The 22,879-nt window shown below is 42.7% G+C and overlaps 1 protein-coding gene and 1 long non-coding RNA gene across 2 annotated transcripts; one reads left to right on the forward strand and one right to left on the reverse strand.

Moving 5' to 3' along the window:
* Window positions 1-1,275: 1,275 nt before the first annotated feature.
* LOC146973166 (high-affinity choline transporter 1-like) lies at window positions 1,276-10,145 on the reverse strand. The gene is made up of 8 exons (XM_085799421.1): window positions 9,924-10,145; window positions 6,467-6,580; window positions 6,218-6,373; window positions 4,966-5,114; window positions 4,407-4,550; window positions 3,929-4,082; window positions 1,930-2,147; window positions 1,276-1,852 (listed from the first exon to the last, which is right to left on the reverse strand). Exons 1-8 carry the CDS (start codon window positions 10,105-10,107, stop codon window positions 1,289-1,291), a joined length of 1,683 nt encoding a protein of 560 aa, XP_085655547.1. The 5' UTR covers window positions 10,108-10,145; the 3' UTR covers window positions 1,276-1,288.
* Window positions 10,146-13,821: 3,676 nt separating this feature from the next.
* On the forward strand, window positions 13,822-16,121 carry LOC146973167 (uncharacterized). Its single transcript, XR_015037699.1, has 4 exons — window positions 13,822-13,885; window positions 15,521-15,651; window positions 15,844-15,966; window positions 16,091-16,121. It is a non-coding gene; the product is annotated as an uncharacterized LOC146973167 (long non-coding RNA).
* Window positions 16,122-22,879: the final 6,758 nt, after the last annotated feature.

Consider the following 22,879-nt stretch of genomic DNA (forward strand, 5'->3'; position numbering starts at 1 on the left):
ATTCATCGATGCATGGATGTCTTCATCCTTCGTGAACTCAGTGTGAGCACAAAGAATAACCACCGGCCTCACCCTCCTCAGAGCGACTTCCTGTTGATACCATCACCCTCACTTATGGAGCAATTTGGTCTTTTTCTCTTTCACTCCACTTATTCATCCATCCATCGTTCTGTAAATAACATTCATACTGCAGCTGACTCAGATGAGATGTATCCGTAATGATCATAGCTCATCATTTGTTCATAATTCTCAGTGTAGTTTCCACGTTAGACTTGTAGTACGCTGAATATTGGACCACGACTGGCCTTTAAATTATTTGTGATGTCACAAATCATCAGGGGCAGGAAACACCAGAGTCTCTCCATCATACAATATTATGATCATTAGGATTTTAAACATTTTGTCTGGAGAATTGCAGTAGCATATTGGGATAAAGTGTAATTTCCCTTTTACAACAAATTATATCCTAAAAGGCAAAGTTTGTCCACATCTGTTTTACCTGAAAAGATCAAATACTCAGTCTGTTCATCTCACTTCAATTATTTTTATTTCTGTGAAATGAGACTGTCAAGCAGACATGATGACAAAAACTACTCTGGTATTCTGGTACAAAAACAATAAAGAAAAAAGATCAAAACTTAGTGTATTCTTATCGATATAATATTACCACACAAAATACTGCAGTATTGTGCTACTCTGCACTTATACATCAGTCTGTACACTCAACTGCAGGAACAAGAGAAACACATTTTGAATGTAAACTTTTTTTGAATTGGAATTGAAAGTATTACATTTTAACTTCATTAAACTTTGAAGGGAATGTTATTTACAAAAAGAAAAAGACCCTTAAGACACAGTGGGAGGAGAGTCTGTGCGCTGTCCGTGGTGCTGAACAGGCTGACGTACAGTACTGTAGGAGGGGGACTTGTTAATGCACAGTCTGTATCGTGTGCAAGGTTTCTTAGGTGTTTATACCTGCTCTCCCCCAATGAGTCAACTTAAACCCGTTGGCAGTTGTATGTTGTAAGTAAATAAACCAAAAACAAAGTTTCATTTTCTTATTATTTTTGTGGGGGAAAAAAAATTCACCTTTCCACAAATGGCAGAGAATGTATGTTATGTTTGTAGCAGGTAACAGCTTTTACATCTGTGGGAAATGTATTACGTTTGTGGGATTATGACTTTAAATCCTCATTTTTTTAAAATCACATTATGGTTTATAAGTTATTGGGAGTGGTGACACAGTTTTAGGGTTCTGTATTGACATTTTGATGTCGCTTAGTGTTTTTCAACACTTTGATGTCAGCATCGGATCTGAACCTTCTTGATTCTCACACGGAGGTTTTACGTTGTTGTTGTTTTCAGTGCTGCCGAAATCTGCTGAAATGCCTGTCGGTATCGGAGTCAGTGGTCGGACTTTAACTTCGAACACATCCCACTGTTCAGATATTAATCCCTTGTTGAAGAGCAGAGCAGCCAGGTAGGAGACTAGCAAAATGGTGGCAAACACCACTAGCATACAAATGGTCCGGATGGGGGAATACTGAACGTAAACACCGTCTTCAAAGGTGCATCCTGGGAAGTGGATGACAGGTGGAAGCCCTAGCAATGGCTCGCCACACAAGAGCCTTAAAAAAAGCCCAACCAGGAAACCCACAGTGGCACCGTAACCATTGGAGACGGTGAAGAAGAGCACACAGACCAGCTGTGGAAACATCATAATGTAGGCAATTTCTCCACCCAGGACCCAGAAAGCCATAACACCAGTGTGGAGGAAGGTGAGCGACGTACCAGCCAGGCCAAACACAACCACGGCGATTCGAATCACCCAGCGGATCTCGTTCTCCGACGCCTACAATCACACAGAAGATCATTAGGAAAAGCAGCAGACAAATAAATGATAGTTCTGCTCCACCACGCCAACCTCACCTCAGTCCTCAGGTTCTTCTTGTAGATATTCGAGGAGAAGATGGAGGCTGCCGACAGCAGGGCGGAGTCAGTGGACGACATCACCGCGGCCGCCACAGCTCCGATGCCGATGACGGAGATGTAAGGCGGGGTCAGGTGGTGCAGGGAGAGGGGTAGGATCAAACCTGTCTGACCCCGTTCAAACGGAGGCGGAGAACCATAAGAGGTCAGGTTCCAGTCTGGGGAAATAGGAAAGGACAGGATTTAACAATGTAATCCATCCATCCATTGTCCGCCGCATTATCCGGAGTCGGGGCAGCAGTCGGAGCAGGGATCCCCAGACTTCCCTCTCCCCGGACACTTCCTCCAGCTCTTCCGGGGGGACCCCAAGGCGTTCCCAGGCCAGCCGAGTGACGTAGTCACTCCAGCGCGTCCTGGGTCTTCCTCGGGGCCTCCTCCCGGTGGGACATGCCCAGAACACCTCACGAGGGAGGCGTCCAGGGGGCATCCTATACAGGTGCCCGAGCCACCTCAGCTGGCTCCTCTCGATGTGGAGGAGCAGCGGCTCTACTCCGAGCTCCTCCCGGGTGACAGAGCTCCTCACCCTCTCTCTAAGGGAGCGCCCCGCCACCCTGCGGAGGAAACTCATTTCGGCCGCTTGGATCCGGGATCCCGTTCTTTCAGTCATGACCCAGAGTTCATGACCATAGGTGAGGGTGGGAACGTAGATCGACCGGTAAATCGAGAGCTTTGCCTTTCGGCTCAGCTCCTTCTTCACCACGACGGACCGATACAATGACCACATTACTGCGGCCGCCGCACCGATCCGCCTGTCGATCTCGCGCTCCGTTCTCCCCTCACTCGTGAACAAGACCCCAAGATACTTAAACTCCTCCACCTGAGGCAGGAACTCTCCCCCGACCTGGAGGGTGCAAGCCACCTTTTTCCGGTCGAGAACCATGGCCTCGGACTTAGAGGTGCTGATTCTCATCCCAGCTGCTTCACACTCGGCTGCGAACCGCCCCAGTGCATGCTGAAGGTCCACAAGACCACTTCATCTGCAAAAAGCAGAGATGAAATCAAGTGGCTCCCGAACCATACCCTCTCCGGCCCTTGGCTGCACCTAGAAATTCTGTCCATAAAAATAATGAACAGAACCGGTGACAAAGGGCAGCCCTGCCGGAGTCCAACACGCACCGGGAACAGGTCTGACTTACTGCCGGCAATGCGAACCAAGCTCCTGCTCCGGTCGTACAGGGACCGTACACATGTGGACTGGTTGTGGACTGGTCGGGCAAACTCCCATGCGCCCTCAAGCACCCTGCGGAGGGTGTAGAGCTGGTCCAGCGTTCCACGGCCAGGATGAAAACCGCATTGTTCCTCCTGAATCCGAGGTTCGACTATCGGCCGAATTCTCCTCTCCAGCACCCTGGAATAGACTTTCCCCGGGGGGCTGAGGAGGGTGATCCCCCGGTAGTTGGAACACACCCTCCGGTCCCCCTTTTTGAAGAGAGGGACCACCACCCCGGTCTGCCAGTCCAGAGGCACTGTCCCCGACTGCCACGCGATGCTGCAGAGGCGTGTCAGCCAATGTAATCCATAAATAAAAACTACAATTTGCCTCCCGAGTCGTTTAATATGAACCATTCGTGTGTCATAGTTGCTGTGTAAAGTCGTAGTAATGGCTAAAAAATTAGCTTTGACCACAAAATGTATCCAGCTCATCCTTGTATCTGAGTGTTTACCAAAGAACTCCTCTAACAAACTGCATTTTGTGAGTCACTGTGACTGTGAAAAAAATCTTTTAATTGTTTTAAACAGCTTTAAACTGTTTGCCTGAAGAAGGCCACAGCACCGAAACGTTGCCACCATTAAAACAGTCTCTATATTCTGCACTTTTGCAAACCTACCTGTCTATCAAATAGATGTTTTTAAGTGACTAATTGGTGCAATGATGAAAATCAAGTTTAAATTTCAGGTTGAAACCTTTTTGTTAAGGTTTTTGTTGTGACTTGTTCACCTGTCGATGCAGCTGCGGCCCCGATCAGCACGGGGGGGATCCCAAATGTGGGGATGAGAAAAGCAGCAGCGTAACATCTCAGCTTGGCTGTGGCTGAAGAGGTGGCAGACAGCGTCCTCTGGTGGAAGTCCTGAAAACCCAGGTCTCCTATACTCTGGGAGAAGGAGGAGGCAAAGATGCATAAAGTTTTAATATTAAGACAAATGAAGTTAAGTGAAGTCTAATCCCATGCTGTAGTTATTCATCAGAAACAAATGTAATAATGCTTTGTTCTTTTACTAAAGTTGTTTCATTGTCTGAACATCAGAGGAGGTCATTTGTATCCATAACATTTTTTTTTATTTCCTGGCACTGAGACAGACTGAACCAGAGCCAAAGTGAAACCTCCCCAGAAAAATGTCAGTTTTTAATGAAACATTGAATTTTATGTGGAGTCTGAGTTTATGTTATGAATCAGGATCCAGGGTCACGACTTTACCAGGAGTAAGAAGATGTCGATCCACCTCCAGGCCGTGTCTGCAGTAAGAGAGCCCACCCACGGAGCCTGGAAGGTGCGATTGAAGGACGTGGTGGTGATGTCGACGGACGCCGGATTCATGAGGACGAACGGGACACACAACCACTGAGGAGAGAGACAAAGAGAGAGAGATTTAGAGTTTATGTTTCTATGTCACACGTCTCACTTTTCTGAATGCTCAACACACTGCAGTTTAAAAAAAACACATGCGAATACGCCGACATACAAATCTTATATTTGACTACACTTATCCTGCAAAAAAAAACAAAAAACAGGTGACCCTTCACACTGTATCATCCTCTCTTATCAGAGTCAAGGCAAGCATGGTCCATCACTTTGCTCAGCAGGAAGTGGTCAACAAACAAGTTTAGCATGTTGTGGCATGGCAGCGTTTTGCACAGCTGACTCTGCTGCTACTGTAGTTGTGCAGTAAACGAGGATTGTATCGTACAAAAAAAAAAACAATCCACCGTTATCTGCTGTGAATCCAAACCATCCGAGGTGCGGTTGCCTCACTTACCGAGGTGATAAAAATGAGAATGAGCTGTATGATGTCAGTGTAGGCCACGGAGTAGAGGCCTCCCAGCAGAGTGTAGGTGATGGCCACGGCGGCAGAGATCCAGATACACACAGCATACGACAAATCCAGGATCACACTCATGGTTACACCTAATGGCACACACACATGCAGTTACCATGCACACTCAAAAAAACTAACAAAAAAATACAGTAAAACGGTGCATGCAGATTCCCACTCAAGCAAAATGAGAAAAAGACATTAACATCATGAATCATGTGTAGAGATGTGATGCATTTATGTCGAAGGGCATCAGTATAAAAAAGGAAATACCTGCATAAGGCAAGGCAAGGCAAGGCAATTTTATTTGTATAGCCCGTTTTTACAAACAGTTTGTCTCAAAGGGCTTTACATGGCATCGTAACAACATCCTCTGTCCTTAGACCCTCACATCGACTGAGGAAAAACTCCATGGAAAACCCTTTTAACAGGGAAAAGTCGGAGAAACCTCAGGGTGAGCAACAGAGGAGGGATCCCTCACCCAGGACGGACAGACGTGCAATAGATGTTGTTACAGACAAGAAAACAGTTTACAGTTTGTCACAGAATGTGCGAAATATGGAAATGTTAGCAGGAGTTGATGAAGGCTACTAATGAGTAAGTTCCTTCTGCAACCAGCAAATTCTCAGAAAAGCAGAGAGCATCTTAGCCTCCCCGAGCCATGTCCTTGCGGGTGAATTCGCTCTGTTGCCTTCAGGGCGCCGTCATGCCCTTCCTATGTGTAGAACGAACCGCTTCTCTAAATCATTCGTCCCCTCTGCACTCAGACTTTTAAATTCCTCATAGGGTTTCTCTATTTTTTATTTTTTTATTTTTTATACTATACCCATTTCAAGCTCCGTGTTGTTGTTGTTGTCTGATGTGTGTTGTACTGATTATGTATTTATTGTCTGTCTATTGTGGGCCATGTAGGCCATACAAACCACGACAACCTGCTGCTCAAAATGAATTGCCCCCTGTGGGATTAATAAAGTTGTTTTGAATTTGAATTGAATGATTCAAAAATACTACACATGATATACTTTGAATGATCATAAGAGACGTGTGGGAATCTGAGACGGTAACAACAAACCCAGCCATCCTGAGTTTCACAGGCAAACATGGAGTGAAATTTAAAAAGGTAAACGACACCATGCAGACAGACACATACGATACGTTGATACAAATCAAGAGTCGAGCCCTTTTAAATTCTTACCCAAACTGATCAGTGTCGATGTCACCCAAATGATTTCTGACATCAGCGGGGCCACCGACAGGAGTGCGCTCAGTCCATTTCCGTACTTGATCTGGAAAGGGTCCATCATGGTGACGTACCTCCTGTCTCTCATCGGCTTGGCAAAGAAAAGACCGCCTTCAAATGAGAGGAGATAAGAGAAGAGAACTGTAATTCAGATTCTGCGGCTCCATCCACAAGTTAAATCTGACGCTGAGATCAGAGTCTCACCGATGGTGAAGGCCAAGGTCGCCGCCAACGGCATCACAGCCCAGATCAGTCCCAGCTTCGGATCGTACACGGTCTCCGCTGTGCCGATGATGAAGGTCCCTCCGACCCAGGTAGCTGCATGGTGCACAATTTTGTAACGAGTTAGAAATTTAGTCACTGAAAACAGGAGAAGTCTCACAACCTCACAACATAAACCATAGTCATTGTTGCATGTTCACTGCACAAGGGGCTGACTAGTAGTTCCTGTCAGTGACATCTGCACTTCCAGGGCTAACACAAACACTGTTGACTTGACACAATCTCAACAACAAGAAAATAAATTGAAAATAGTAAGAAAAGAGTAAGAAATATGTAATGTGTAATAATTTATTAGAGGAATTTATTTGTGGGTTGAACTGTTCTGGTAATGTAATGTGATGTATAATGTATTTTTTGCACCTAATAATAATATTTCAGACTAGACTGTTTGCTGTATGTGTATATGATGACATGTTACAGTAATCTGTAACAGCGATGAATGTTAATATGTACTACTATGAATGTTAATATGTACTACGTTTCTTTTTAAAACTGCATTGAGGACCCCAGGAAGAATAGCTAATGTCATGACATCGGCTAATGGGGATCCTACAAATAAACAAGTCAAGCGGTATTACGCTGTGGATTACATATAGTGGAGTAGATAACAGAAAAACCGTGCAAATTATGATACAAGCATGAAATTTGGTTTGGTTGTTCTCTAGGGCCTATTGATGAAATCTGTCCGATTGGACATGTGAAGATCCAAGATGCCGGCCATTTTTCAAGATGGCTGCCAAATTAGCCTCCTGAAGTTCCTTTTTTTCAAAGAAATGTGTGTAGTAGACTAATTTGTGAAAGTGACACATTGTATTGTATTGTATTTAGACACATAGATGACATTATTAATGGAAAAGGAGAAAAAAAGATTTATATATAACTTTATTGGAAAAGTAACGAAAAAGGACACCAATGACTGTGTAACTTCACACTAAACAAAAAAGTTCCTCTAGCTGCTACTGGTTACATATGCAGCTGCAGAGTGCTGTGCAAGGAAGCCCTGATTTGAAGCTATTGAACAATATTTAATTTATTCAAAATAAACTGGTCTTTCCTGTAGGATTTATTTTAGGCTACAGGCCTGTTTCTCAGCATACTAACTATGATGACAACATAACAAAGCACTGACAAATAAGACCAATGTGAACATTCATATCGAACTCTGTAACACACTCATGACACAAGCCACACATGCTCTCCCTGTGTGATGGCCTGGGTAGTGGACAGTCTGAGGTTTATAATAATGAAATGCACCAATGAGACTGTGCTAGGTCTCTGCTGTACGTCTTTGTCTGTACGTTCAGCTGTAGTAGAGGAAAACTCGGCTCGTGCTCCAGTCATTAAAAAAACAAAACAAGGGGCGGTGTTTAGCTCAGTTGGTAGAGCACCCGCCCCATGTGTTGAGGCTACAGTCCTCGCTGCAGGCGGCCCCGGTTCGAGTCCCGCGTCGGACGGCCCTATCCTGCATGTCATCCCCCCCATCTCTGCCTCCCATTTCCTGTCACACTCTCAACTGTCCTATCGAATAAAGGCATGAAAAGCCAAAAAAATATATATATTAAAAAAAACAAACAAAACAAAACAAAACTCTGGTTTAGCGACCGGGCTAAAATGCGGAAGGACGCTGTACCACTGGTCCTGCTGCATACCTGACGCTCTTATTTCTTTAATTGGGAAATCCACAGGCAAAGTAGTGCTACATTCAGCCGAGCCTGAGACCAACATACAATACGTAACACTCAGTACGTTTTTTCATGACACTTGAGAAAACCAAATTATTGCCTTATCTGACTATAACTGGACAACTGAGTTCATGTAAACACGTTAGTCCAACTAATATCGGTTTTTCTCCGATTCAGACACCCAGATAATGCGATTGGAATTGGACTTTCTCCGGCATGTATACACCTTAATCAGAGTTTAACTGGATAACGCATGTGCTCCTGCTCCACACCCCCCGCACTGGTGTAAGACCCCGGAATAGAAACATCCAAGACAGCCGGTGGCAGAAGCTATTGTTGTAGCGTTACAGCGTTCTTGTCTGCCCCTGGAAATCACCATGACCACGAGCGTGCACCTGATCTGCACAATAAGTAACACGCACATTACGTACGAGATGAACAAAGCTGTTCAGCGGTAGTAGAGGAAAACTCGGCTCGTGCTCCAGTCATTAAAAGAAAAAAAAAAAAAACTCTGTATGTATGCGGAAGGACGCTGTACCACTGGTCCTGCTGCATACCTGACGCGGTGTGGCACACCTGGCGCTCTTATTTTTTTAACTGGAATAGTTCCACAGGCAACGTAGTGCCACATTCAGCTGAGCCGAAGACCAACATACAACGTAACAGTGTGGCATTGTTGCCTTCTCTTTTCACCGACAGCCCCATCCCCCCTTGTTTGCATGACAAATAACACTAGAGCATAATTGCAGCCTGCGTGTAACAAAATCGCATTTGATAATATTGCACTATAATTGCAAATGAAATTAATCATTGAGCCCTTTGTGCAGGTGACACTTCACTCATCTTTTGTTTTAATGTTTACAGTTCTTTTTTTCTCATGTCGTGCCCCCCCTTAAAAACTCTGGCACCCCCCAAGGTGAGGCGCACCCCACAGTTTGAAAAACACTGTTTTACGAAATTAATTTCTTGGGCGCTACCCTGTATAAAATCACAAAATCCAACTCAACAGACTTGAAAATATAGGAATTGACACCAAGATCAATAAAATAAAATAAAAACTACACACGTTAATATAAAAATGGTGATTTATGAGGCTAATTTAGCAGCCATCTTGATAAATTGCCGCCATCTTGGATTTTCAAATGTCCAATCAGACAAATTTGATCAGAAGCCTCTTGAGAACAAATACACCAAATTTCACGCTTGTATCATAATTTGCACAATTCCACTCAAACTGTGCTTTTATCTGCTCCACTAATATGTCTGCAACTTCTTTAAGTTTTATCTAAACTATTTGTGAATCTTTGGTTTAAGTCACTTTAAATAAACGCTAATAAACCACTTTCTGAATACCGCCTGGTGGACAGCACCACCCCACAAAGAAGCACTAGATTAAAGGCATCTCAGCTCCCCTGTCCTGAATCCTGCATTTATTTTTAGAGACATATTTAATCTTTTGAAAGCCGCCTTAAAGAATTATTTACGATATGGTTGTCGAATGGTTTTTATCGTCTAAATGTGTCCGGTCATCCCCATGCACACAGTTTTAATCAGACACACAAATAATCTATTAACACAGTCACCTCATGCACATTTAATCATCTACTATATCAAAACATTCCAGTGATGCATGTAAAGTGACGGGCTCCGGCCCGGCGGGCTGCAGCTGCTGCACTGCAGCACAGACACAGACTCACCAGTTGTAGTGAAGATGCCGACCACCAAGCTGATTTTCCTGTTCCCCAACAGGGCCATTTCCTCATGGCTTGCCTGCGTCCTGTTTTCATCCTTTCTGGATTTAAAAGAAGCCCAGATGCCGATCACAAGCACCAGCAGGTAGAAAATGATGGTGACTATCAGCCCCGGGACGTTGAGAGCCATGCTGAGTGTCCAAGAGCAGCACGGTGCAGACAGCAGCCAGGCTGCATGCACACTCCCTTTATGACTCACTCAACCTGAAAAAAAGAAAAAAAAAAACAGCTGACCAAGTGTCTCTGTAGCGAGGGAGGAGACAGGGGGGAAAAAAAGACTGAAGAATGAAGCAGAGCTCTTCCAGGACAACTGTTTGTAAAAAAAAATTTAAAAATTAATTTTAAAAAAAGTAGAAATAATTCATGTGTTAATTGTCAACACTCAATAGAATAAATGTTAGAAAATAAGGCAAATCTATGGAGGATGGTGTTGACCTGGTATAGTGAGACAATGATTCATTTAAATATCAATTCACAAACTTCAACATGATGAAATGTCTAGATAACCATGTGCTATTAATATTAACATCTGCTTTATATGTAATGCAGTAATAACTGTTGTAGTGTAGACAAAAAAAAACAAACCTCAAATTCAATGAGGGCAGCTGCCAGAGGAGACGGACAGTGACTTACCATTTCTTGTTGGTCGTGTGGATCCATAAGATGTTGCACTGGCCTGAGGTGGCACCTGACCTGCCTATGAAAACACATACAATTGCACTATAGGACAAAGATCTTCTCTTTTTTATTATTTTTTTAGAATGGCTTTGTAAGTGTCTTTTCAGAATTTTTGCATTCACACACTGAAATATTTTGATTACTTTGAGAACATACTGTAGGGAAACATTTTTGAGAACATGAGGGTTTATGCATGTGGCCCACTAGGTGGCACAACAACCCCAAATAAACATTGAAACAGTAAGGATGCAAGAGGAGGAACAATGAATTATGATACCAGCAAATGTGCTGATGGGTGGTTGTGTGACTCACTCAGCTCAGACAGTGATGTAACTTCCCATGCTGAAATCCAGGAAGTATTTTGCGAAGCACATGCTGTATCGATGATGTATGCCGGGTTGTTCCCATTGAGATGTGGTTTGTGATTTGGTGCGCCATTCAAAATCTATGAAGACATCGAAAGGCAAATGAGGTCCAATGCAAACAAAACCAAATGAGTATTTCCCCAAGTTACAGAAGCACATTCACTGTCCACTTTCTTACGGCCATTGTAATTTCTAACAGTTAAGGGTAAATCTCAGAAAAATAACAATAGCCTAATAGGCCCGTCATATTTACTGACATCATGGAAAGTAGTTGTATTCAGGCTGTTAAAAAAAAAAATCATATGAGACTCCACCTTGTCTGGATCGAGGCCCGCCTCTCTTTTCCCTCCACACTAGACAAAAGAAACTCACTGGCCTATATCCTCTTACCTTGCAACATTTAATTGTGGATGCATTGTAAGTGAGTTAAGTTTAAATGTCCTGATTGATTGTTCTTATTTGCTTTATATGGAAATTATCTTTTATTTTATTTTTGTACAGGAAATCATCCACCATCTTTTGTTCACCAATAGTTTCCTAACATTGTTGGGCTACCAAATACCTAACTGAACTGATTGCTGGATCCAGTGTTTTAATGTGCACACTACTATGCATGTTCAGTAAGCCAGTACCAACACAACCAAATACAGACTCTACACAAACTACTGTTATCGTTTTAATAATTTAACTTGTTTATTTCTTAGCAGAGCAAATTAAGATTTAAGAAGTTTTGCCCTTGAGTGAACCAACAATTTAATGAAAAAGTTCTTCGTGAAGTCGCATCATAACATCAGTAGCCTAGCCTCAGTGCTTTGACTCACCACTGGTGACTCCACACTGACCACTGTGAGTCACCAGTGGTGACCACCACAGGTCAGAGGTCACCACTGGTGACCTGCTGGTGTCTCAGCGCTCGGGGCTCAGACTCACCACTGGTGACTCAACACTGACAAGTTGCAGCCCTACAAATTTTGTAAGGCAAGGCATCTTTATTTATATAGCGCATTTCATACCAAGGCAACTCAATGTGCTTTACATAAAGACAAAACAGAACAGAATAAAAACAAACAAAACACTAAAAACAGAGTTAAAAGCAAGAGCAAATAAAAGTAAAATAAAAGAACATAGATAAAGTTTTAAGTTCTCAGCTATAAGCACGTGAAAAGAGAAATGCTCACAGTTCGGGCTGATCTCAGTTCTGCTGGTAGTTTGTTCCAGTTGTGAGCAGTATAACAGCTAAATGCTGCTTCACCATGTCTAGTTTGAACTCTGTGCTCCACTATCTGACCTGAGTCAGTAGATCTCAGAGCTCTACTGGGTTTATACTCTACTAACATGTCATTCATGTATTCTGGACCTAAACCATTCAGTGATTTGTAAACCAGTAGCAGAACTTTAAAATCTATTCTGTAGCTGACTGGGAGCCAATGTAAGGTCTTAAGAACTGGGCTGATGTGATCTGATCTCTTTGTTCTGGTTAAAACTCGAGCTGCAGCGTTCTGAATGAGCTGCAGCTGTTTGATGCTTTTTTGGGGAGACCAGTAAGAAGACCGTTACAGTAGTCAAGTCTACTGGAGATAAAAGCATGAATCAGCTTCTCCTGATCGTAGGGCTGCAACTAAAGATTATTTTGGTTGCCGACTAATTTATCGATTATTTTTTCAATTAATCGTTTAGTCATGATTATTTTCATCTTACCTTGCAACGTTTAATTGTGGATGCATTCATTTTAAGTGAGTTAAGTCATCACTTACCAGTGTGTCACCAGTAGATATCCTCATCTTTCCAACAGGTTTTCAAACTAAAAGCCAGGTGGATCTGGGTTCCCTGCGTTTCTTCCGTGTTTATAGCAACATTGGCGCGTATTCGGCCGTCTGCCCGTCTGTGCGCAGGTCATAAAGGAAGTCAGGTGAGCGCTGCTCTGCTTACAGGTCTGCGCAGTGCGCGCACCGCGTTTCCTGGTCAGCTGATGTCCTGCACAGGTGTGTTACACATATGTTACAGGTATGAACTGTTACTGCGTTACTTTTATAATCCTGCTTCTCAAGTGATTCTGATCTGAGTGGTTGCACGAGTCTTACGACACGCCATGAACAGGCCTGTTGAGTAGGCTACCTGGCTTCACCAGCTTTTATATTATAGATGTAATGTGTCTGATAAGGAGGCGGGGGCGTAGCCGGGAGACTCACCTGTGCAGGTTATAGCTTTCTTTCAACTTTATTTATCATTAATTTACAAAACATACATAGTAGTAGTGCAGAAATCATATAAACAATAGGGTAAACATTACATTAATAACTGAAAAACAAAGAAATGATCGGCTACATACAGTAAAAAAAAAAAAAACTATGCAGGTTATAGCGAGGGGCTCCTGCTTCTACTGGTGCTATCACGTATGGTTTGCAGTGCAACAATGCAATTTGTGTGGTCAAACAGGTGTGCAGTTACAGCCAGGTTCCAGCAGAGGGTGTTAGCGCGTTTAGTTTACTGTAATAGTTGTTATTCCCCCCCCCCCTTCCTTTTATGAACTGTACATTTTGCCTATTATTGCAATAAAGGTTGTTGTTATTTGTAAATGTGCCTTTATGGGTTATTGGACGGCTCTGACTTAGTGGAAGTAGGTTCCAGTCACATTGAATAAATAAATATCAGATCGATCAATCCTGCAATACACCTGCAGGTTTCATCTTATGATGAATAGCCTACTGAGAGACAGAGGAAGCCACTTGAGGGCGTGGGCAACACTGTAGCCTATAAACTCACTCCAGGATGAAAAACTATCAGTATGAAGTGGAGCCATGGGAGCACTGTGTGGTCCTCCCCTGCAGGAGATGAAGATACTAATCTTTCCACTGTGCCTTACATGTGAGTTCAAGCTTCAACTTTTTTATATAAAGTTAATTTAGAAGCGGTTCATTTGCATCGGAAACTTTTTTCATCAGTGAAAGCTGCAGACCGAGCAGCAGCGAGGCGGGAGGCTGCTGCCTCCAGCGAAGGATACAGAGTCAGACAGAGGCTGATGAAGCGAAACATGACAGAGATGGGAGATCGGGCGGCGTTGACTTCTGTTTGGTTTATTATGATTGATGAGACTTGTCCAGACGTGTTCCTTGCACCAGTAATGTCTTAATGTGTGCAACGATACATTCGATATACGTACAAATGTGTCTATAAAAAGACTGAGGGTAGAGCCATAGGTATACTGTATGGGTACAGACTATGGGGTAGAGCCTACGTGAAATCCCCGGGACCCCCTCCCCTCTCCACTTCTGCAGAACTCTGCAGGAAGGGCGCGTCTTCTTCTAAGTCACAGTTTTAGCATTTTCTTGCCCGTGTTGCAATGCCCATACTGTATGTTCTGCCAGCTTTCAGTTTGACCAGGTGGGGTATTATGTTGGGGAAAGGGGCATATAAAGAGCATAATGAGCCAGGTGTAGAGGGGGGTAAAGCAAAAAGTTTTCTGACCGTGATTGAAAGTGTTTTGCACGTGATGAATGTAATGGTGATGTAGAAGAACAGTTGTGCCTTACCTGTGCTAAATGAGCTGTTTGTGTTGATAAATTATATGCAAAAGACAATTCTGAGGAATGGATATTGGTTTTGTGGACCTGCGTCCAGAAAGTTTATCCTCATCTGCACACTCAAGGAACTTTAATGTACACAGTTTATTGGTTAAAAGACTAGATTACAGTAAAAGACTGTAGGCTACACTAATTAGTTTAGACAAGACTAAAAGAATAAACTCCAGTGAAGAACATAGTGAACACATTTTTTAATTTTAATTTTTATTTCATTTTCAATTCATACATTATTGACAAAAAATAATGATAGATTATAATTCACACATTCCATGCATGGGAAGGAGCAGGATGAGAAAAACTAACTAAAACTTCTTGTAAAGTGCCTTTTTACTGGCACGTGGTACTGAACTTATATTAATGAGCCTTGGAAAACACAGAGCCACATGAGGTGCATATAGTTAAGCCGGCACGGACCCATCATCACATAATTGTTCCCCAGCGGGACCCGATAGGTATTTTAACCACCACTGCGAGGTGTGACTTATTGGTTTGAAAGTTTACAAATCAAAGTTATTGTAGCCGTGGCAGAGTGTGAAGGATGTTGAATTCCCCACAGCTTTCAGTGACAGCTGTGATGTAATGACTCCTCCACCCTCTACCAATAGTAAAATCAGTGTTGTGCAATAACTTTGATTAACTCCACATTACTGAAGGCTACTCATTAGTGTTTGTTTAGAGGACACGGGGAATGTGTCTTTAAGTGCACTTGAAAAGGCTTTGTTTCTTTGTTTCTTTGTTTTTACATTGTCAGACCGGCCAATTAATTAAGTGCTTAGTGGAAATGCCTGTCAACTATGTTAATTATCTGTCACTCACAGGGCGACACGGGGAGTCCTGTTCTTTAAATATCTGTATCAGGAAGGCTACAGGAAATGTTTTGACTATTATGATCATGTATTTGTTTTTTTTCCATCCTCAGTGGCCCTTGTGAGGCTTTCCACTGCACAGGATGACTTCGAATGCAACGTCACTCAGGCTGGGGGGCTGACGACATACAGGGTCCCAGATTTTAAACAGAGCCGGTGTGAATATTCGTGGTCTAACGCCTCGGTAAGTTAGAGAAGCAAGAAGAAATTCACTGTTTCCAAGTTTTGTTTTGCTTTTTCCGTGTCAAGATGCATCTTGATAAGATAAACCTGTTTTTAACACATAGAATATGTCACGTCCGTTAATCTGTCAGTGGTGTATCCATGTGAAGGTCACTAAAGTTGCTTTATTTTGTCTTCAACATGCTGACTGTAGAACTTTCCACTGGCAAACGGCGGGCCGAGAACCGACCCCAGGGTGGTGAGCAAGAATGAAACAACTCTCATCACCCGTGAGTGCATAAAGAAGATTACGTACCGGCGCAGCTGCGTCTCTGAGGTAAAAAAGCAAACAGAGCAACATGTAAAACTGGCACTGAGCATTATAGAGCTGATGAAACACAACTAAAAATACTTTTAATCTGCTATAATTGATCAATGATCCTGCTCTGTTCTCTGCACAGGGAGGAGAACGCCCTAAGGCAACCTGTGAGAGTGAGTATCTGTCAAAGTTTGCTTCAAGACTGACTTCAAGTGATTTATTTTAAACAGTGTTCTCATAAGTGTGAATATCTCCTTTTTACAGACAACTGCACTGCCACTGATACCATTGGCCCACCTCCACCTGATGGTAGGGATAAGTTATATTCATATTAGATGTTTTTAAATGGTTCTCGAGGAGTTTGTGAATGTTTCTTTGTGATACAGATATGAACTGAGCGAAAGCATGAATGAAGGTGCGAATGACGCCTGCCTCTTCAGTCTCTCATGTTTTCATACTGTTATGAGGTTATGTAATGCACCACTGCTTCCTGTTGACTGAGCGTGGCTGTGACAGTTGTGACTAAAACAACCACAACAGTAGTTCCTTATTCACAATCAGCAAAACATGACATAAACCAGTTAATCTCAAATGGTTTTACACGGCAGACATAACAACATACTCTGTCCCCACACTGACTGAGGAAAAACTCCCAAGAAAACCATTAACAGGGAAAAAAAAAGGGAGAATCCTCACCCAGGACGGGCACGGCAGACGTGCAATAGATGCTGTGTGCAGAAGAGAAAACAGGTTACTACATGGAACGTGGAAAGGACATATAGAAAATGGGATAAGTTAATGGTAATATTCGTGGGCAGGCTGGTTCATAAGCTGGAAGGAAGAGGTTGTTTCGGATCAGAGGAAAGTAGATGATGCAAGAGGCAGCTGGGACAGAGGCATGGAGCTCTGCAACTAGATAAGTCCTGCAGAAGCAGAACAAAAAGGAAGCCAGGGAATAATAACATGAAGTGTTGGAAGTAATGAGTCACCCTTCACCCCGCAGAAGAAGATCTGAGGTCACTGCCCTACATGCTGCTCTGCTGCCAGAGTGTGAAGCGGTGAATGAGGGTTAAGTGTTTGTGATACTTGCAACAGAAGTGCGCTTTGTTCTCTTGTTTATTAAATGAACTATTGACCTTTCTGCTCTCTTGACAAAATAACTCCACTCAGTCTGGACTGGTGTTGCCATCGCTGTACCACTGGTGGTGGTGGGGTTGATGTTGGGAGGGCTTGTCCTGTGCTGCAGGAGGTGCAGACGTCCAGCTTCCAGGTAGTAAACAGTCTTAATACATGAAATTACACTAACTGGACTCAGAGTGTTTTTCATAAACTTTCTTCTTCTTTTTTTTTTGTTAGAAAAGCTCCAGCATAAATCCAGACTCTGCTTCACTGCTGTGAGGTTTCAGAGCGACCCAATGAAACACTGCCGACGTGGAGGAACACTGCATAGCAAAGAGAGACTGGGCCACAGAGGTGCATCTACTGTACTGTAATCTACTGGCATGGATGCACCAAACTGAGCCATCCCATAGCGTTTGTGATTACAAATGAAAACTGTCTGTTGCCGATTGGTGGATGATGACTCAGGGCACGAGATCCAGATGGGCTGGAGCCTATAGACCTGCAGGTATCAGCCGAGTTTCTTCCATTGTCGAGGTCTTGAGGGTTGGCAGCTAATAAGACATAAAATGCAAATATGGAGCAATAAATTAAATGTGTATTCATTTAAGATGTTTAAATAACTGCTAAAACTGCTAATAAAATCAATTCTTACAAGCTGACTGGGATAAACCACCTAAAGCTGTTGACTCACACTGATTATAGCATGGTGTCTTGCAGACTAGCAAGAGGCATTTAATCAGATCAGAAAATCTGACAATGTAAACATGTGAATCATGCTCCTACTTGCAAAAGTTGCATTACCCAGTTCTAGCTCAGAATAGGCTTTGCATGAGTGTGAAAAAACTCCCTCCCCTTGAGCTCCTGGAAGAGTGTGTTGTACATATGACAGTGTGCAATTGCTATGTGCCTTATGACTAATCATGTAGCCTATTCAATGTTTCACTTCCTTATTGTAAAAAATAAAATAAAAAAAGAACATGACAATCTGGTTTTATTGTCTGATTTCCTTTCAGCCAATGGAACATGGCAAGTAGTGTGTTTGGAGGTGGGGGGAGCTACAGTCTGGTGGAGTCACTCACCTTCATGCAGCACAGCGAATCACAGCAAACATGCTGCATCAGAAGTGTGTCCCAGTGCCCGTAATCGCACGAAAAAGATGTGGGGCCCTCACCAAGATGCCTGACCTCCCACAGCCTCCTTACAGCACCCAGCTGCACGAAGAGAAAATCTCTAGCAAAAGAACAAAAGTAGGCTAACAGATGGAAGAGGATAACAGATAGACAGATAAAGTAGGCTAGTGTCTCCAGTAGAGGGGGCTGTTCAGCCAGAGCTCAGCCCTGTGAATAATTGATTCATTTATAACTGCACATTTTGCCTATTATTGCAAAGTAATCGGAACACAATAACCTCTTATAGGTTTTATTGAGCGGCTCTGACTCTGTGGCAGTAAGCTCCTTTCACATTGGCTGAAAACCAGGAATTATTAAAATAACGAAAGAGAGAGAGAGAGTTCACGCATTTGAAAGTAGATTAGACTAAATTAAGTGCTCAAATCCTCAATCTGCAGTATAGCCTACCTGCAGATAGAGGATATATCTGCCTGTCCATCGCGCTGCGCTGCGCCTCCCCGGATGCGGGCGGGGCGTGTGCTTCCCGGTGAAAAGACAGAAGACAAACTTCTCTCGGTGTGAACTGACTGTATGAGAGTGGACATCGTCGCATGCAGTCCTAGATGAAGACCCTCGTCTTTCCTCCGTACTTCCCATGTGAGTTCAAGCTTAAACTTTTTTTTTTCTGTAGCTACTAGATACTATAGCGGTTCATTTGCATCGGAAACTTTTTTCCATCAGTGAAAGATGCAGATTCAGCAGCAGCGATTACATCCCGACGCACCTGCAGGCAGAGGCTGATGATACATGACAGAGATGGAAAACCAGGCGTTAATGCGACTTTTGTGAATGTTTAGGCGTATTTTCATTGGTGAGACATGTTCAGACATGTTCCTGCACTGGTAATGTCGTCGCATCTGCAAAACACAAGAAAACTAAATTCAGTTTGGTCGGTTCGTATCAGTTGATACATACAAACTTGTCTTAGAATAAACACTTAGACTGACCTATGAATGAATTAATGAATTCCCGGGATTCCCCTAACCCTCCCGCAGAAGTGGAAATGGGGTGTGACTCTGCAGTGTGCCACTCTGAGCTACAGGATGACAAAGAGTCTTTGACACATGATCAATAGAAAAACAATCAGATGAAAGTATTGTGGGTTTTGCTTGGTTTTTTGTTTTTTTCTTTTCTTGCAAGCTGCCCTTATCTAGTGTAGCTGACACTGTGGTAGCCTATTGGGAGATTTCAAAGTTGGAAAGATCAACTACAGCAAAGAACAAAGTGAACACAGGCAATGCCTTCTTGTAAATGAGGTGGGTTTTTACTTATTGGCACATGGCCATTGAACTTGAAGAACACGAGGTGCAAAGGTTAGTTAAGTTGGGCCCTTAGGTTTTCTTAGCATGAGACTACAGGGTATCTGGAGAGCAATCTGACTTTATACTGTATCAAGTCATAGTGGCCAGAATATTTTCCTTATCTCATTAACATCAGAAAATAATGCAACATGATGTGAGATTGTGCTGTAGATAAAGGTGCTGTGTCATCTTATTTTGATTTGAATCTATTTTATCTTAATGACTCACTGTGTTGAAAGTGTGTGTGCTCTCTGTGTTCTCCAAGTTCAGTGTGCGTCTGCCAGCCATTAAGTAAAAAGGCACTTGTTGAAAAAAGACATTCTGTGTGTTCAGCTTGATCTGACTAGAGTTTAATGTCCCACACACAGTGTTATCTGAGTTATCTAGGTGACACGTGCAGCTTGCAAGAGAAAAACACAAACAATGCCTAACATACTTGATAGTTTTTCTATTGCTCATTTTTTGCCAACTAGACTTAAGGTCAGTCACAGACGGTGCAGGTTTTATTGTCAGGTCTGAAATAACAGAAGGGCTATTGAATAATCTGTCCTCCTCAGTGTGTCTCGGGTGTTTACACAGTGAGACAGAGGTTAAGTTTTTCTTGTGGGAAACGCCTGTGAACTTGTGTCGTAAATTGTCTGTGACTCGCAGAGCAACACTGGAATGAGGAGTCCTGGAAGACTAAATGCTCTGACTATTACTATTACTACTATATGATCATGTTTGGGTTTTTTTTCTTGTTCTTTTTCATCCTCAGTGGCCCTTCTGGTTCTGAGGCTTTCTACGGGACATGGCTTGCAATGCACCGTCACTCAGGCTGGGGGGCTGACGATTTACAAGGTCCCAGACTTTCAACACAGCCAGTGTGAATGTTCGTGGTCCAACGCCACGGTAAGTTAGAGAAGCAAGAAGAAATTCGGTGTTTCCAAGTTTTTGTTTTGCTTTTTCCGTGTCACGATGCATCTTGATAAGATTTAACCTGTTTTTAACACATAGAACATGTCACGTATAGGTACGTTAATCTGTCAGTGGTGTATCCATGTGAAGGTCACTAAAGTTGCTTTGTTTTGTCTTCAACATGCTGACTTCAGGACTTTCCGCTGGCAAACGGCGGGCCGAGAATCGACCCCAGGGTGGTGAACAAGAATGACACAACCCTGATCACCAGTGAGTGCATAAAGAGGATTTTGTACGGACGCATCTGCATCTCTGAGGTAAAAAAAAAAGCAAACACAGCAACATGTAAAACTGTCTGAACAGAGGCACTGAGCTTTAGAGCTAATCTACTGAGCTCCACATAACTGATCAATGATCCTGCGCTGTTCTTTCCACAGAAAATAGACCGTAAAGCAACCTGCGAGAGTGAGTATCTGTAAAAGTTTGCTTCCAGACTGACTTCAAGTGATTTATTTTACACACAGACAATGCTCTAAAGTGTAAATATCTCCTTTTTTACAGCCAACTGCACTGATACCCCTGGCCCACCGCCACCTAATGGTAGGGATACGTTGTATTTACTGTATAGAGAGATATTTTATATATTGAATGGTTCTGGAGAAGTTTGTGAATGTGTCTTTGTGAGACGGATATAAACTGAGCGAAGGCATGAATGAAAGTGTGAAAGACATGGTTCAGTCTCTCATGTTTTTTTGTTTTTTTTTCTCATCGTCTTGTGGTTATGGTATCTTGCACCGCTGCCTCATGCTCATTGACTGAGCGTGATTGCAAAACAGTTCACATTCATAAAAAAAACTATGTCTGATGAGTGGGACAGGAAGTCTGCTAAAGCAAAGCAAAGTCTATTTTATGAGTCTCTCTTCAACGCCTGCTCCACCCAGATGAACGTCTGTAAACACTGTAGACTGGTATTCAAGTGTTGTTTTAGCCCACTTATTTAATAGACTACTAATTTCAATGTAATACTACATTACTACTTTTAATGCCAAAGATAATAATAATGATAATAATAATAATAATCAGCTCTGACTTCACACTTGTGTAACACGTGCTACAGACGTGTGCTCTGTTCAATTCAATCAAATGGCAGGAACAGAACTGTGTTGTTGCCAAAAAGAATTTTACAAAATATCTACATACATAGGCTACATTACAATATTACAATTCATATTTAGTACATTACAATACAATTTTACACAATTAGATATTAATCTATGCATTTGGGATGTTATAGTGAGTCCCTCAGGCTGTGGCAGGCAGATTTAGCTGCTGTCCCTTCACCTAACAGAACTGAGACTTTCTCCTCTAGGGTCAACATGTGAAATGTTCTTCTTTTCTTCACCATTTCCCTGAAGTGAGAGATTTTTATCGGAGAATACTTGTCACAGTAGAGGAGGAAGTGCAACTCTGTCTCTATCTCTCCTGTGGAGCAGTGACCACATACATACACGCTGCTCTCTGGGCAGCCATGTTTGTCTCTGTCTTCCTGTTTCTATTGCTAGTTGGTGGTCACTCAGCCTGTATTTGGTCAGGATCCAAATAACAATTTAGTCTACTTTGAGTTTTTGTTTCATTTTCCCAATGTTGTAAATAGAGATCTTTTGATCAATTGATGATGACTTTTATGTTTCTGTTTTCTGTTCATTATTTTAAGGAACTATTGACCCTTCTGCTCTCTTGACAGAAAAACTCCACCTCGTCTGGATTGGTGTTGGTGTTGGTGTTGGTGTAGCCCTACTACTTGTGGTTATGGTGGCGTTGATCCTGCGCTACCGCCGCAGAGGTCCAGCTTCGAGGTACTAAATAATCTCATTACATAAAATCACAACAATTTGAGTCATTTAGAGTGTTTTTAAAACTTTTGTTGTTGTTGTTGTTGTTAGAAGAAGAACCCCAGCAGAAAACCAAGACCCTGCTAACCTTGACCAACTGCTGTGAGGATTGAGAGCGACCAATGACCAGCGACCAATGCACCTCCAACGAGGAGGAATCCTGGATCTAAGATTAGTTCCTCAGCTTTTAATCTGCTTCTGCATTTTATCATTTTACTTTCCCTCTTGCGTCGTATTAGCAGCGGCGTGGCTTTATTATCGCCTTCTCTCTCTTCTCACGGACTGACTCTAAATTGCCCGTACATGTCGGCCCGTTGTTTTCAATCAGATCATAAAAATCTGTGGATGCGAAAGTACAAAACATGTTTACATGTAATACTCAAAGTCTAGCGCAGCGTCGCTGTTGCATGAATTTAAATAACTGAGTTCCTGAAACAGAAAAGTGAAACAGAAAAACAGTGACAGTGTAAAAGGGAAAAATCTGAAATGTGACTAATCATAATGCCATGCTCCAAATACAACTGTCGTTTCCTTTTTCAGATCAAATTTT

Source organism: Trachurus japonicus, chromosome 15 (assembly GCF_045865225.1).
Source record: "Trachurus japonicus isolate A0001 chromosome 15, Traja_1.0".
In the NCBI taxonomy this organism is placed as follows: domain Eukaryota; kingdom Metazoa; phylum Chordata; class Actinopteri; order Carangiformes; family Carangidae; genus Trachurus; species Trachurus japonicus.